This window comes from Dromaius novaehollandiae, chromosome 15 (assembly GCF_036370855.1).
Source record: "Dromaius novaehollandiae isolate bDroNov1 chromosome 15, bDroNov1.hap1, whole genome shotgun sequence".
In the NCBI taxonomy this organism is placed as follows: Eukaryota; Metazoa; Chordata; class Aves; order Casuariiformes; family Dromaiidae; genus Dromaius; species Dromaius novaehollandiae.
Genome location: NC_088112.1, coordinates 19,056,059 through 19,073,199, shown reverse-complemented (window position 1 = coordinate 19,073,199; position 17,141 = coordinate 19,056,059). Strand labels below are relative to the sequence as shown.

At 41.5% G+C, this 17,141-nt stretch overlaps 1 protein-coding gene across 1 annotated transcript in view; it reads right to left on the bottom strand.

Moving 5' to 3' along the window:
- The window catches only part of TRPC7 (transient receptor potential cation channel subfamily C member 7), a 77,249-nt gene that overhangs the window by 46,637 nt on the left and 13,471 nt on the right, over window positions 1-17,141 (bottom strand). Inside the window, exon 2 of the mRNA XM_026101928.2 lies at window positions 4,965-5,147. Within this exon, the coding sequence (XP_025957713.1) occupies window positions 4,965-5,147 (183 nt within the window). The remainder of the gene's footprint in view (window positions 1-4,964; window positions 5,148-17,141) is intronic.

Sequence of the window (17,141 nt, the reverse complement as noted above, 5' to 3'; positions counted from 1 at the left end):
ACCTTAACATCACTTTCAATTTTGCCACTTCCATGCATTCGGAGTAAGTGCTGGAGTCCGCCACGGCATTTGCTCGCACACTGTGACGAGCCCTCTCTTACGTTACCCAAAGAAATCACGTGAACAGCCTTGTTCCGCTCTGCATCAGCAGCAAGGTGCTTTGCTGCCCTTTCCCACCGCCCAGCTTTCTGCAGAATAGAGGCACCCGCTGCCTTCACCAGGGGGGTCCATGCAGCTGGAGGAGAGAGAAACCCCTCCCCGACCAGCTCTTGCAAGTGTGAAGCATCCTAAATAATGCCGGGGTAGACAGCAGTGAATTTGCTACAATCCCATAACACAGTGCATTTCTTGGAAAGTAGCCAGGACTTATTAAATACCCAAATGTTTGCAAATTGTTTATTTCACTCTTGACAAAATGTTCCCTTTGTAACATTCGGAATCGTTTTAGAGGAATCATGAATCATTAAGACAGCTCATTTGAAGAGAGCCGTGATTCTGGAAAACTTGAATTTGAGGACTTCTGAATGCAGTTTTCCAAGAATCCTGGGGTACAGAGTGATTGTTTAGTTCTTTCATGAAGAGTAGAGGACTGGAGAAATATGAAGATTAAGGACCATTTTGTAAAATATAGCAAATTTAGCTATTCTTCAGTGACCTTCTATATAAAGTGCCTCAGTTATGTTGTTGAAAGATGAAGTTGCTCTCTTTCCAGTGTCTTATACCTGCCAGTGGCTTGTTTTGTGAAGAGAAAAAGAAAAAGAGACAGACAAGGACATGAAGTTTGGAACCTCTTGTGCATTCTTGAATGACTTTCCAAGGTTCATCTCAAATGTTCTAAGGTACTAATAGAAATAAAAGATACTGATCAATAAAACTACCTCCTGTCTGTTGAACTGTGAATTGCTTTTTGAAAGAACAGAAGGACAAAGTAATAGAGAATCCTAATGGGAAGCACAAAGGAAAAAATTGCAGAGAAAGATCATTTAGGGTTTGGATCAAAGCCTGTTGAAGTTCTCAGCTGCAGATTTCCTGGGGAGAGGAGGTGAGAGGGGACAGAGGTGGCAAGGAGGCTCTGACCTCCCACCCAGGGCTGCGTCGTGCCCTGGAGGTCAGTGGGATTGCAGAGGCATGAGAAGGACTCAAAACCAGAGGCATGAGAAGCACTGGGCTTTGGTCTAAGAGCAACCACGAGACTGACGGAGGAGTTTCCTGTAACACAGGCATGATGTGGACAGGGTGACTGTGCATGCAGGGGAAGTACAGCCCCTTCCTTCTGCAACTCATTGGGAAGCATAAGTGGTGAATTCAAGATCAGGAAGATATTGAGTTGGAACCTAAACTGGCTCTAACAATATGAGCTGTGTATATAACATTAACTGTGTCCCTAAAATTTTCATGTGAGTACATAGGAAGAAAAAAATAAGGGATCATAGAGCAAATTTAGATCCATAAAATGCAACGTGATGGGTGTGATGAGTCTCAGTTTCGAAATGGTGCCATCTCTGCCTCCATGGCGATGTGGTCTTTGAGGGGAAGAACAAGTCTGCATGAGCTGTGAGATGGGCAGGGGATAGGAAAAGCCAGGAGACCACCTGCTACGGCTAAAGGATGCTGCAGCTGCTGACTGCAGTGTATGAGGGCTACAAAGTGATAAAGATAAAAGAGTGTAAAAAAAAAAAAAACAAAAACAAAAAAAGGAGGAGGATTTTAGAAGTTCATGCAAAGGCTTGATGAAGTTTGATGGATGCAATTGCTGTCCTGCCTGAGGATGGGAGTCCTCAACATCTTTCTCAGATTCCAGAAATAATGATGTGACAAAAGGCGGACTGGAGCAGCAGCTGGAACAGTAAATTCATGGATACTAAATAATAATTTTCAATATAATGATGCTCTGAAAACTTTCATTAAATAAAGCCTATCCCATGCACTTAGAGTGCTAATAAGGAAATGTGAATTAAGAAGCATAATGGTAGAAAAAGATAAAATATCAAATATTTATTAAAACTTTGTATGCAAGCTCAAATATTTAGACTGGAGACTAACTTAATGAAAAAGAAGAAAAAACCCCCAAACCCTAGCATCTGCTGCCCTGTTCATTTTATTTTTTCAGCCCACTGTGAAATCTGTAAGGCCATGTTGCTTCTAAGCTTCTTCTTGCTGCTCGTGGGAAGGAGCAAGTATGAAGCATTTCACTCACTGCCCTCTCTATACTCACTTAAGAAAGAACATCTTTATTTCTTAATATAGAATTGCAACCCTGTTGTAGCTAACAAAATGTCCAGGGCAAAAAGCAAACAGTGTTATTCCCGTACCATTCCAGTGTCAGAGTGCAGTTAAAAAGGTGGAAAGGAGCAGTCACTTAATGCGCCTTTCTCAGTTTGCCTTCTGTACTTGGAGGGCCATACGCGCTCTTGCTATGCCTATGAATCATTTCATTTGCTTTGAAGAGTGACTTGGAATTTACAGAATCAGCCCCCAAATTAATTGATTAAATATTTATAATAATTCCCCCTCCACCTCCCCCCTCTCTATAATTGTCTTAAAATGAAGATATAATTCAGAGGACAGATTTTGTACAAATAAGCATAGCTGTCTCTCAAGTAGATATAAAACCTGTACAATGAATCTATTGCCACTTAAGGAAACCATTACTGTGTTAGCATAACACAATCTCTTTGTTCAGCAAGTATGTATGATAAATATCAGTCTGTTATCATAAGTCACTGCCAATAAGCAAAGCCATTTATCTGAATGTGTCTCTGCCTCCCACAAATGAAACTATCTTCCTTTTGAGTTAGCAGTTAAGTGCTCATCTTACACATAGACATACACTGCATGCTGAAAAGAATACGCTGAGAAGTGCTAACCTGAGAGTCAACTCAAGATTGACTAAAGCTCATATTTATGCTCTGTAATTACTTTAACAATTAGTATCTGTGAGCAACAAGCTTCTGCCATCCAGAGAGGATGCTCAGCTTTCCTGGGCACAGGAAGTTATTTACAGATGAAGAGACCAACCGCCTGTGACCTACCACAGATCCTATGTGGCTTCAGAGCAGTGGTCATGCATTATGAAATCATGCACTAATAAAACAAATGAGAAACGGAGGAAATGTTCCTCTTAAAAACAAACCAGCTAAGCTAGAACAAACGTGCTCAAAACAGCACAATAACTGACAGCAGTTCAGCTCTGGCTGGGGCACTTTCAAAGGTCTCAGGATCTAAAGGATGAGGCCAGTATTCAGAGGAGCGAACAAGGAGAACAGCGCAGACTCCACACGTTCAGAGGGCTTGAGGTTCCTACCAGCTCTGTGCTAACTCTGAGTGCCTTTCAGTGAGGTGGTTTTCTGAAAGAGCACCCGGGCAAGTATGGGGCTCTGTTGCCAAAGCAACAGTTTCACTAGCTTTATCCGACCCAGCTTGCTAAAAGCCACCAGCTGAGGGTGGCCTGAGATGTAACGCTCAGTGCTGGTGACGAGGCAGTGCAGAGATGCCACGTTTAGGAGGAAATACTGGGCTCCGTACCATGTGTTCCTGCATGAAAGCAATTCATTTCCAATACGAGTTTTAAGATTCTCTTTAATTAATGGCTTTCATAACAGGAAGAGACCTTTCCTGGCCAGCACAGTAACACTATTGAGAGACAGATCAAAGCAGGTGGCGGGTTTGTGAGGGGAAAGCGAGAGCAGATGTTAGCTGGAAAATTTGGAAAGCTCTCCCAGCCCAGTTGCAGGAGCCCAGTTTCCATCAATGCATATTGTAGGAACAATTAATTGGGACCACCCAGACCCAGGATTTGCCAGAATTAAATTTTCCATTCATAGAACTCACTTCCATAAAGCTGATTTAAAAAAAAAAAAAAAACAAAAAAAACTTACAAGTCAAACAGTCTTTATATTTTCCCTTAAAATATATATCTTTCTTTTATTAGTAGAGGAGTTTTGAGTGTCTTTCATATAAAACACTCCTCTGTAACTGGTGAATCAGTGACACTAAAAATCAAAATTTGTTGGAAACCTGAAGTCCTAAAATATGGGTCTGGAGCTTTGTAAGAGTGGGAACTGGGGATGTATTTTTTTTTTTTTAAACCTATACTTATCTTTTTCCACATACTTCTAAAAAACAAAAACAAAATGTTCACCAAACATTGATCTTTGAGGTTTTGATAAAATTCTGAGTGAAATTCCACCTGTTTTCTTTTAATTCTGAATTCTGCTTTCCATCAGACTTCAGTTAAGGGCTCTTGCCTATGACAAAATTGCTGCTTTTTGTATATGTTAGCTCTTTAACATTACACAAAAGGTAAGACCTCATGGTTGCAAGTGGCTGTGGAGTGTAAGTACTGCCAGATGTGGATCAGAGATAGATGGTCAAGGTGCAGTTGAAAGAGGACTGAGGTGAGACTGGAAATTTGATCTGCTGACTTTAGTCAGGCTGCAAAGTCCAGCCATTTCCTCAGCCTATGGTGAAGGTCTGGCTTGAAGGAAAGACAGATTGTATGTGGAGGGTGAGAAGCTGCTTTAATTTCTTTGCTTTTATAATTTTCTGGTCAAAGCTGCCAGAGCTTCTGCCAGGTTCACCCCTCCTCTTCATGCAAATCAGAGTGAAGGAAGGAAATCTGTCATGGTAACAACCTTTGGTCCCTGCTGACCCCTTCACAGATTCACAGCTGTGGCCTGCACAAGAAGCTCTGTGCCATGTGGACGTCCCTCGTGCCATTCGTACATCCACTTCTATCACTTTAAAAGCAATGCCATGCCTGCTGTAACTCATACTTTGCAAATTTTCTTCTCAACAATAAAACATGTGAAAAAATGCAGATCATGCCATAAAATGTTAAAATCCAAGGGATAATCCTGGGCTCAATGCAATCTATGTTTCATTTATTATTTTCCAACTGGCATCAAAGCATCAGTATTTAGCTGACAAGATGGATTCACCAGACATCTAAAGGAAAAGCTTACCTTTTTGACCTCGTATTTAATAGCAAGCCTAATTCTGCTCAGGCTTGGCCGATGGTGCTCAGGGCACAAATGTATGTTCACATCTCCGTTCAGAATTGCCTCCACTTCTTCAGTGTCTCTGCACAGGTCCAGCACCCCCACAACGAAGTCCTTGCATTGCATAGATAGCTTCCTATAGTCGTTCTAGGGGAAAACAGAGACACGTGCTATTTGGTTATGCACTTGAAAGCATGCCTCAGACAAGCAAAATGAAATCAAAAAAAGCAAGACAGAGCAACTGAGAGCAAGGTTATCTCTGCAAAACCTCCTGGCTGGAATAGGAAGAAAGGACCTGTTTCATCTAGGATATAGCTCGCTTTTCACAAATATACATGAACTTCTCCCAGAACCGATTAGCAGTTTTCCTATCAGCAACATGTTTTACAGCATGATAAAATACACTTCACAGAACAATAAGTTTTGTAAGATATTTTACAGAGAAATTTTGAAGTATGGTATTTTAAGCAATCACCTCACCTTTCCTCACTGTGTGGTATATCTTCTAGGAATACGAAAAGATGGTCAAACAGAGGTCAATCCAATGGGTTTGAGTTTACAGAAAGTTTTACAATTTAGATTTTTTCTTAGTAACTCCAACTCTTTCTTCAGGAACTTTCAAGGAGTTACAGATTGTTTCATCAAGCTGTGGCATCGTATCCAGATGGGTTCAAATGAATTATATAGTTGTAATATCAATTTCACTTTAAATTTTATTACCTAACAGTTTGGTTAACCAGTCCTAAACGAGTATCCAGAGAATAATTGCTATCATAGTATTTCTCTAGGGAACATGACCTCAGAAACTCAACATGAGCTCCTATGAAATAATTTCATCTTGGGAAAAAAAAAAACCCCTCCCACCTTACAAACCCAAATTATACTTATGGGAAAAGGGATGGCACATAGCTGACTTGATAGAAGGCTGTAAGAGCAATTTCACTGCCTTAAATTAAACCATGATTGATTTTCACATGCTGGCATTTAAAAAAAGTGAGGAAAATGGCACCACCTGAGCAAAGGCAATAAACTAGAACACAATTAAGGCTACTGTTAATACACTAATAAAATGGTGATGTTGAAGACCTGGTGCAACAAATAGAAATAAGAGGCATAAGACAAGCTCTTACTGACTTGAGAGATCTTTTCAAATTAGGTTGATGAGTTAATTAAATTCAGCAGCTTATCTAATTAAGCAAGCAACCAAAGAAGATCGTTAAACCTGGCTTTGATGAAATGATACTCCTTTGTACTCCTATATTTTGTAAATTATTAGTTCTAACATTTACACATAGCAACGTGCCTTCCTTGTTAGCCAAAGATCTCAAAGCACTGTGCAAACAGTAGTTAATTAGGCAGCATAGCGCTGTCTAAAAGATGGTGTTATTCTTAGAGGTGACTAAATTTCTTTGGACAGTTAATCCCCTTCAGAAATGAGATGTTCTTCATAATGAAATACTTTCTAATACAAGTTGGGTTGATGACTTTTTGATACAGTTTTTTGCCATTGGTTAACCCCTTTCTTCCTCCCCCCCGAACTCTGTTTACATTTAATCTTTCATCTAGTATCCACTTATAGTCTGTCACATGTTGCCCTGTGTGCTGAAGACTTTTCCTTCCTAAGTTAGGTCAGGATAACACAATATTACTGTGCTGCCTTTTTAACACATAAGTGTTTGCTTGGGCAGCATCCACTTTTAAAGATCTGCAACCCAGGGGAATCACCAGGCCTGAGTTTAGTACCTAGGCTTGTTATTGGATGCATGAGAGTTTGGCACTAAAACTGGGATTCACATTAGCCCCGTAAGGGAATGATAGGGAAAATGTGGTGCCTGTCTCTGCTTTGGGTTCCCAGCCATGAGTTCTCCTGGGGAGCAAGACATCTACCCCATGGCAGATCTCTTACAGCATATATCAGAGAGGAAGAGCTATTCCACTCGGTGGAGAAAAATTCAACACTCACAGGCATCCAGAAGCATTTAGAGCAGTCTCACAGAAAGGGGAAGATCCCATCTCAGATGGGTATTGAGGAGAAGAGGCCACGAAGGAGACGTGAGGAAGAGCCAACACATCAGTGTTTCTGAGAGTTGGAACTTGTGCTTTTACATCCTTTTACCTGTCCAAAAGGTTGGAATTCAGGTTTCCCTTTTCCTCCTTGAGAATTGTAACCAGACAGCATGTCCTAATTGTAGTGTTCTTAAATGGTGCTCAGCAAAAACTCAAAATCATAATTAAAAGGAGTCTTAATATACCAACAAATGCGTACTTATCTCTGGTAGTGCATGCCCCATAGCAGAAACTGGGACACTGAGACGCCTGTAAAAGTGCCAGTTTAAGGGTCTAAGATTTAAGACACGTTCACAGCCAGGCAGAAAGTGATTGTACATTTGCATCTAAATCTAGTTCCCAAACATTTTGTGAAGATAGAGTTTGTAGGGTGAATGTTATCAAATATAGGGTGAAGTAAGGTCTGAAATGTAAATGAAAGACAGATTGTACTTTATGGATTCAAAGCACTCCCCTCTAATCAATTCTGTGCTTTAATCTTCACCATGCCAAGATGAATTTCAATAAATAGAAAGCTTGTCTGTTCACTGAAAGAATAGATGCCCAAACAGAAATTGCAGCCTGGAAGTAAATGCAGAAACTGTGAAGGATGGCAAATGTAGATAGATCTGAGAATAGATGTAGGTTGGGAAGGAAATGCCTACTTTCCACAGGTAATGGAGACACTTAATTAGTCCAGAAGGCTATAAAATTAAGGGTGAGAACTTTGCTAAGTTTTAATACCATTCTCTATTTATACACTGTTTGAAAAGTTCACAAGCTTATCTCTTAGCCAGCATATTTAGGTAATTCTCGTCACCATTTCCACATCATCTGAACAGTGAATATGTATTAGCTCAAATTATTTTTCTTCTTCTGCTTTCTTTAAGGAAAGCAATTCCGTGAGCAGCCAGGAAAGTGCCTCTAAAGCAACTGTAAATGACAAGCTGGTACACTCAGTCAAGGCCCAACTTCATTCACATCTCTTCCAAGCTTAATGTTTCTATTGGTTTTACACATTTTCAGAATTTTGTGATTCAAAGATTTTTGTGTTCAAAATTATTTTTAAGTTGACAAAAGCAGCAACAGAATCCACCCAAGATACAGAAGGTATAAAGGATAAAATTAAGTAAACAACCTTCCAGCCAATGTGCAAGTGGGCAGGAGGGCAGCTTACTGCTGTCAGGAGAGCCTTCACACATCTTAAGAGAGGCCTCAAGGATCACTGGACGTGCTGCATCTTCTGACTAGATCCCACTTACAGTAGCACCTGTCATAAAGATCATTGCACTGACTTACTTCATGCTCATGGTCAGCATAAAAAGCTTATTCTGTCTGACAGTGCGAATACAGCACTCAATGATTCTCCTAATGTATCCTTTCCTTTGGAAGCACAGGTTAATGGCTATATCCTCACTAAAATCTGACATTACTAGGAGACCACCAGCCAAGCTTCTCACGTCTCTGGCTTGCATACGATAGCTCTGGCAATGCAAGCAAGAGAAATGACCTGCTGGTGTTTAAAATACTGACTTGGGAGTCATCGTAAAGGGTAAAAAGCAGAGGGAAGCCTGCCTGGAAGGTTTGCAAGCAAAATGTGGGCTGGATGTACTGCTGTATTGGTTTCTCTGCTAATGCTGTACAGATCACATGCATTTCACACGTTTGGGAGCAAGAGACCCAGCATACAGGACTACGCTGAATGAAGGAGCACTGTGACAACGGTGGGTCTGGCTTTTGTGTAGGACCTGCTGTCCCAGGGCAGCAGTTAGTGAGGTATGGGGGCAACAGTCAGGGCAAAGATGTGAAAGAGCAGCAGAACACATCTCCGCTTACTGTTAGTTACACCAAGGTTTTCAACTTGAAGATCAGATCCTTAGGTGCATCCTGACAGGAGACAGCAGGACAGACTGCCGTCATGTCACTGGGGTGCTAAGGGCAGGGGCAGTCCTGACACCACCACCTGCCTCCGCAATCCAGGCTCAGCCCCCAAACCAGGCCCTCCTGGCCTAAGTACTTTCCTGCAGGAACCGTCCCATCTGCAAGCCACGAGCCAGGCAGATCCTACCAGTCTGGGCTGCTTTTTAGCCTGAACACCTGATCTGAAGCTGGAGCAAGCAAAGCCAAGGTCCTCAGTGGCCTCTGGGCTGTCTGGATGAGCTGTGGCTTCTCCAGCAAGCGAACAACTTTCCTTTCCTGCAGCAGCAGCAAACTGATGGCTGAAGAGAGGACATTCAGCTCAGTTCTCTCTGCAGCAAGGCAAAATGGATGCATTTTGTATCTAGACAATGACAATAGCCCAAACTTTCCTAAGTACTCTGATTAAATCCCACATTACAGAAGTTTGAAGATTGTGAATTTCATAGGTCAGATCAATCTATATAGTAACGAAAGCCCACAAATCATACATGAACCACACTGGGGCCTCATCCTGACATGCTGAGCGCTGTCAAGCAGAGAAGATGAAGGGTTCCAGTAAGTATACGAGAGAGTCGGTCTACTTCAAATAACATATGGAACATGGTTTTATTGCTTATAGAGAACAGAGAAGGATCAGGATAATGTTTGAGAATGCTACAATATCATTTTTTAAAAACTAGAATATAATAAAAAGATTCCAAATTAGTCATTTCCTGCTTCTTCTGACACTGTTGTACATGTGGAGTTAAAAATGTCTAATTTTGCTGTTTTGAAAAGGCTGATGGTACTTGTCATTCACTGCAATTTCTCTGAGTACCCTATTATTATCTGTTGATTATGTTCTAAATGAACTCTGTCATGTCTCTACATCTGTTCAAAATCACCCAGATCCCTTCAGAGAGGAGTTGTTTCAGGTCAGAGGGAAACAGACAGAGTAAAAAGTTAAAGGAAATGGGAAAAAGTAAGACCAGCCACCTATTTTAGTTAGTGAATGAAAAGATAAATATTTCAAAAACAATTACAGTCAAGGATTGAAGAAGAACCTCTTCATCCATGGGAGCGTACCTCTGAAATGCCAGCATTTTTTTCAGGAGCATTTTGGATGGGAAGCTGCGAAATCTGGCCTTGATGCTGCAACATATTGTGAACAGGTCTATGATTTGCTGAACCCCTCAGTGCAGATGAGCTTTCACCAGGAACTGAAGTGGTGCCAACGGTTCAGAAACGAACAGGATCAAACCACTATATATGCAATTACAAACATCCTCCAGCTCCCTCAAAAATTTCTTTTGAGCCTTCTATCTTCCCAGGCCCAGATTCAAGAATACGCTTGGGTTTACGTTTAAGTCCCACTGATGTTGAGGAAATAATTGAAAGCATGCATTTTAGTGCTTTGCTGAAGCAATCTTTTTTCAGACTTCAGGAATTTGGAAGTAAAATGAGTTGACTAGGTCAATGAGCTTGCAGTTTTCTTGGTTGTAATTGCTGTAGGAGATTATTCACTGCACAGTCGCCACAGTAAATAGGGCAATAGACCCACAGGATGGTGCATGACACACAAATACGGAGCAACCTGTACAAGTGCCCTATTCATGAAAATCACTGCATATGACATCTTTTAGGACATGTAATTAAATTCACTCTAATAACTGCTTCTGAATAACAGGCATAAAAAGCAGGGCAGGAATCACAGCCCATCACTAGATATCCTAACCACAGGTAATTCCAAGATTCGTAGTCTATACTGCTACCTTGTATACAACTAAATGTTCCGTTAGCCTTTACTGAAGCTACAAGATCAGACTTCTGATCAGGAAAGCTAGTATCACAGATTAGTTTCCTTTCAAATATATGACCACATATCTAGCTCAGAATGATTTCATCTACAGACTTTTTCTAGAAAAAAATTACAGCCCAAAGCTGCTTATCAATACACACATTTATTTATCCAATAAAAGTTAATTAAGAAAGAGCGGAGCAGACACAGGGTGCTCATCACACACTTTATGTCTCATAAATAGAGTCCATTGTAATCTGAGGGTTTCCCCACCAATCCAAGGCTTCTGGAGCTAATGGAGATGAATGTCCAGCATCCGTGGCTGGGGCTATCACAGCACCAGAAAGCCTCTACACGTGTTCAGTGCATTCACAGACTAATTGTATGACACACATCTGCTGAATCCAGCTTCCCATCTGTAAGCAGCTCAGTAGCTGTGTACTCGGCAGTAAATCTGGCACTCCTGGGGAGCATGAAATTTACTGTGCAAATGAACAGTATAAGCACGTTGCATAGACCCTCTCTTTATGTTTCCTTGAAGCTCTTGGCTATTTATATTTAATCTACACCACACGTGCATAGACAGAAATAATGCATCGCTTAGACTACCATTTTGAGGAGAAACAGCAGAAAGGAAATAAGATGGAGGAGTAATTCTGTAAAAAAGGAACAGAAAATCCCTGAAATGAAAAAGCTTGTAGAGACAAAAGAAAAATGAGAGAAGGAGACAGAGGAGGAAGAAAAAAAAGACCAGTAGTATTTCATGCTAGATTTGAAATGCATTTTGAAATAAACCATCATTTCAAATATTCAAAGCACTTATAAATATTTACTAATCAGATTTCAGATGAAATATGAAGCTGTTGGACAAATTTCCTTCTAGGTATTTACACTGTCTCTGACTGGCCATATACTTAGGAAGGAAAAACAGCACAAGATCTGCGAGAGGGAAGGCGATGAGAGGAGAGGCTAAGAAACGGCCTAGCATTGGTCCAGCTCGTGTAATTACGCTCTCTCCCGAAGCACGCGGCACCCCGGCATCTGGCAGCTGGGCAGTGCTGCCCTCACACCACTTCCAAAGGGCTCTGTCAACCGTGCACATGACCGCTGATAGCTGTGCACACAGCTGAGCGCATTTCTATTTATTTCCAGTCTAAATGCCTGTTGGCATAGAGGATGCCAAGGCTGTACAGTTGATTTTCCAGAAAGCACAACATCAAGTTGATTTTTGTTCACTTGCTTCCCAAGTGGCAGCACACCGGTGGTTTTTGGAACTTCAGGTGTACTGTGTCATATTGGGTGGGCATGTCTCTGAAAATAAAGCCAAGTGCTCGTCTAAAACATTGCACTACTCAGGTGCATGTTGCTAAGCATGTCTAGAGGTAGCAACAGATGCCGCCGGATCTTTTTTTCAATGATCCAGAACTTGACTTCTTCACCCCTTATGAGCATAATATAATAAACAAGCTGTTCACATATAAGAGTTTGACATTTCAAAAATGTGTGTCTGTTGCTTTCCAAACAATTTGGACCTTTCTAAAGGGAGCCAAGATAAGCGTGACAACTGTTTGCTCTCCGAGGAGCACCAGGCTGCAGAATGGCTGTGCAGAGGGGGAATACCTTCTAGGCAAAGAGTGCTTTTAAAACCTACGAGAAAGAATCAGGAGATACTGAAAGATGAGTGCAATCAAGGAGCCCAAGGGCAAAGCAGGCAGTGCTATTTGTGCTCACATCATTATTTTTGCTCGAAGGAGTTCAGAAAACAAGTACGAGTTGACTGAGGACCGAAAATTGTATGGCTTCCAATGAGCCATGAAAATCTAATCCCTTGCATCATTACAGGGATTTCAGTGACAGATACATTAAGGCTGGTTTGCCATAAGAATTGTTTTTGCATGCCTGTTTTCTCCTAAAAAGGGTGGGCTTCCTAGCTGCAATTCATCTCTTGGGGGGGGGGGGGGGTGCACAGAAGCTGGTTGCTGAAGAGGGTGGAAGAGGAAAAAACCAACCACCCATGGACTTTGCATCTCATGTTACACCACTCTGGTACACATGTCAAATCAGTAAAGAAGCTAACCAGAATGATGTTAAAGATTTCTGTGACGGACTTAGGAAATCCCTTAAAATTTGTAACAGTGCTTTTACAGCATCCTCCACAAGTCCAGGCTGTAGGAGTAACTTTGTACAATAATGTTTCATTTGTCAAATATAAATTATGTTAATCAGAAGGTTGTTTCTTTCTTATTTCTCAATATAAACCTCACTGTGCACTAAAATTTATACCCATAGTCAGTTCATAATAGTGAATGCAGAGCAAAAAACATCATTTAAAGTGATAGGTATGAGAAACAGATCCCATAAACTTATTTATTGCTGAATGTTGCAAGAACTTCAGTGTGGGAACTATCAAGAGCAGCAGAGAAAAAAAGGTTTGCATCCACCTGTTCTGTTTCTACCTATTTTGCACTCTACCTGTTATTTTCCTACCAACCCTACTTAAATTTGCTTCTGGCAAATTGTTCTGTTTTTCTGTGAAGCACAGCTTCTGTTGGACCAAAACCAACTGAATAAATTCAGTGAGCTGTTTCCACAAATAAAAACATTGGAAAATGCAAAACATTTCCCTTTGATATCCCTTTATATGTTTTTTTTAAACAAAGTTCTTGAAATGTGCTTTTTATTTTCCTTTTTAACCTAAAAATTAATATGGCAAAAAAAGATCGTTTTAGGCAGTAAAGACAGCAATCTATTCACCTAACCTTAAGAAAGAGCTAAGGACTGAGGATGAAGGCAAAAATTGCAAATGGCCCTGACTCTTTAGCTTAAACTTTAGATTCTCTGCATTGAGATTTCAAGACCAGTCCACTCAATTTTTTTAGCACTTATGTTGAATTTTTTTCTACTTGAGAGATGTAAAATACGGTCCCTGTACAGGGGAACACTGTGTACACTGAAGTTAGCAGATCACTTGACTTATTTAAAGCCCTGACCCTGAACAGAGTGTGATCCTTTTTAAAAATACACCTATGAAGTTGCCTAAAGACTACCTCCAGCTCCTCTGCTCCTTTGCCCTGAAGTGACTTTATTCCCCACAGTTTTCATTGTCTGGCAAGATGACTGCGAATGAAGTAATCCCCTCCTTCCCATGTCCCAGCACACATACCACGTGCTTTCTCCGGGTGCTTTCAGGGAGCTTGCTGCTGTGCCAGGGGCTTTGCACGGAGCCTGGTGCGTAGCAGCAGAGCTTTCAGCATGACACCAGACCCTGCACACCTCGCTATGCCACCAGCTCTCGGCTCTTACTCGCCAGCAAGTGCTGTTATTGAGCATCGCCGTGGCACGTATGTGCACAGAAACAAGAATGCTATTCAGCATAGAGCTGCCACCTTGTTCCAAGGCTCTGGAGATATTTAAACACCCAGAGAACAGAAATTATGCTGGTTGACAACAATTTTTTAAAATCAGAATGTTTAAAATCTCAAGGTTGGCATAGCAGCTTCTCGGTATAAGATGGCATTTGATGCTTGATGTACTTCTCTTTTATATAATCTCAGCTGGTTTTCAAACCCACATCACAAGTAAAGCACATGTTTTTGTTTCCTCAACTAATTAAAATGTGGGGTTTTTTTTCCTTCTTGCAGATTTTCTCAAGCTCATTTGAATGCTTTTTCTGAAACACCTGTTTCTAGAAGATAAACTGTAGAGTCCCTGGATGTCATGCAAACAAAACAGGCTACACAGAGGTATTAGGTAAATGCTTTGGCATGCAAAGTGCGGGGAATATATACATTCAGTGCAGGAGAGAGGCTTTCTCCCTATGTCCTGTCAACAGCTTCTCTGAAGCACAGACTACATATTTCAAAATAATACCCTGCTAATTCTCCTGGTGAAGAAGAATTTAGGATCTGTTAATGCCAGAGGCAAAACCAAGTACATCATCATGCAGTGCAAAACTCTCAGTGCCTCTATATTATCTTCAAATATTTGCTTGCTCCTCATGTGGGGACATGAAACTGAGAAATGGCTTTTTATTTGGGGGGGGGGGGGAAAGAAAAAGACCCACAAATGTCCCTTGCATTAGAAGAACCTTTATCTTAGCCTTACTATCCATCTTCATACAGAGAGAATTCCACTTTTATCCCATATGCATTTCACAAGGCTGGGAGTCCAATGCAGCATTGAAGTCAACTTGTTTTATCATCTATCTTTTTTTAATAGACCACTTACAAGCAGCAGGAGAATGGGCAGCAAACCTGCAGGTGTGACTTGGCAGATGCATCGGAGCAAAAATGTTACCGCTGAGCCACGTCCCTCCTTTCACATATTCTCCAGGCTTTTTTGCTATAGCATTTGACCGTGTTTATTAAACTTGCTTAAAGAACATGGTTATATGTTCAAAGGCTCTACAAGTGCTGTCTCTCATCAGTGTTTCGGTTACAAGCTGCACCTCTATATTAGGAGAGAGATTCCTCCTAAATCCAACCTGCAAATGAATGATAGCTTAACTGTGAGTAATGATACCCCTACATCCATAATTAAAATTCACATGATCCCAATTAGACCCTAAACAGCCAACCGGCAGAAGTTCCCAATGTCCAACAACACCAGCACTTCGGAAAACTGGTCCCTAGCAAGTCACAAGCACAAGCAGAGTGCAAAACGCTGAGTGTCCAAGTTCAGGTCCCCACAGCTCTAACTAGCCGGGAAGCACTTCTGCACACTCGGGTCCCAGCTGCAGGCGTGGGGCTGGCAGAACTCCAGCACTGAGCGCTCCTGGCCACCTGGACCACAGGGATGGACACCAGTCCTCTCTCTAGGAAGCGCAGACTGAAAGGTGATGCTGCAGTGCTGTCTTAAGCAGAAATGTGAATATAAAAAGTGTATAATTACATTTCTCAGTTCTGAAATGAGCCCAGTTCCTGAGGCTTGGATAGTGACAACAAAATGACACTCTTGGCAATGAGTAACTTCCACACCGTACTGGTGTAAAATTCTCTGCAACAAATTATATTCCAGGAAACTGCCATTTTTGATCATATAAATGCCAAAAGCCATGAACACTAAAGTACCTAGTACCATTTTGTTGCAGTATAAAATTGTTTGTATACCATTCCTGTTTATCCACAATCCAGTGCATAGTCTGTCTAGATGCAGTGAGGATGAGTTCATTATAATTATCTACAATAACAACAATTAACAATACAATGAGGGATAAACTAAACCACTTCCCATCTGCATCCACTTTAATGTCAGACTTAAGATCCTCAGAATGTGTTAGTCTGTTTACATTCATTAATACTTTATTAATTCTCTGCAGTGCCTTGGATAAATGTACCTGCCTCCCTTCTCCCATCTGCCGAGCTAGTATTAGTATTCTATTCAGAGCAATAGTCCTAATTATGCTCATTTGTAGTTGCAGTAGATATCCTTGCCCAATGTGAATAATGAGCAGTAGTTTTTGGAATTCAGTTATCTTGGTCATAATAAAACGTCTGACTCCTAACTATTCCCTAAAAACCAATGTGCTGCTGTTAGCTGGAAACTTGGGCATTTGATGTTACTAATTAAACATAAAGCTTACCAATACTTCCCTTAATATTGCAATAGGGATAGCATCATTTCCTATCTGTTTCCCTCACCAATAACTGGATTTTGTCTTCTTGAAAAATGACTTGGTCTTTGGCATTCTGGAATATACCCTCTTGGTACAATTTACCGCCAAGGGGAGGAGAAACGGTAGTTCTATTACTACATAATTTTATATCAGCAAGTGCTCAGAGGAAACTCTCTAAAATGAATGGTGAGCCTGCTGACGAGGGCAAGTCCAAAGTCACACAAACTCTGTCTTTTTGCAGGAAGGTCTGGTGACTAGCGTGGAAAGGACCCACATGCTTTTTTTCTCCTTTAAACACAACCGATTCTGAATGGCAGGAGCCCTCTCTGAGTTACCATCTAGTAGGCGCACCATTTTTGGATGCTAGGACTCATTTTGCCTTGCGTGCTTGATGGGTAAGAAAGGAAAACACTCCACCACTATAAGCGAACACAGGCAATTGCCCAACTTGTTCCCCCAGTTTCCTGCAGTGCTACCAGCACCTGGCAGCAGACTCGGCAGAGAAGCACATGCTGCTGCCCTCCCAAGGAGCAGCAAAGGCCACCGAGTGCAGTCCTGGGGCTGGCTCTGCCGCAGCTCCTCCGCCTGCCCTGCACAAACCGAGTCTCCTGCATCCCAGCTACTCAGCCGCGCATGGCACTGAGAGACGGGGAGGAAGAAATCATCTCCCTTTTCTCATTTAGGGGCTGGAGGGACAAAGGCAAATTATTACGGGCTAGTCTAGGTTGCTGGGAAAGGCAGAGGTAGAGCATAATTACGACCTACAGCTGCTACATCTCTGTGT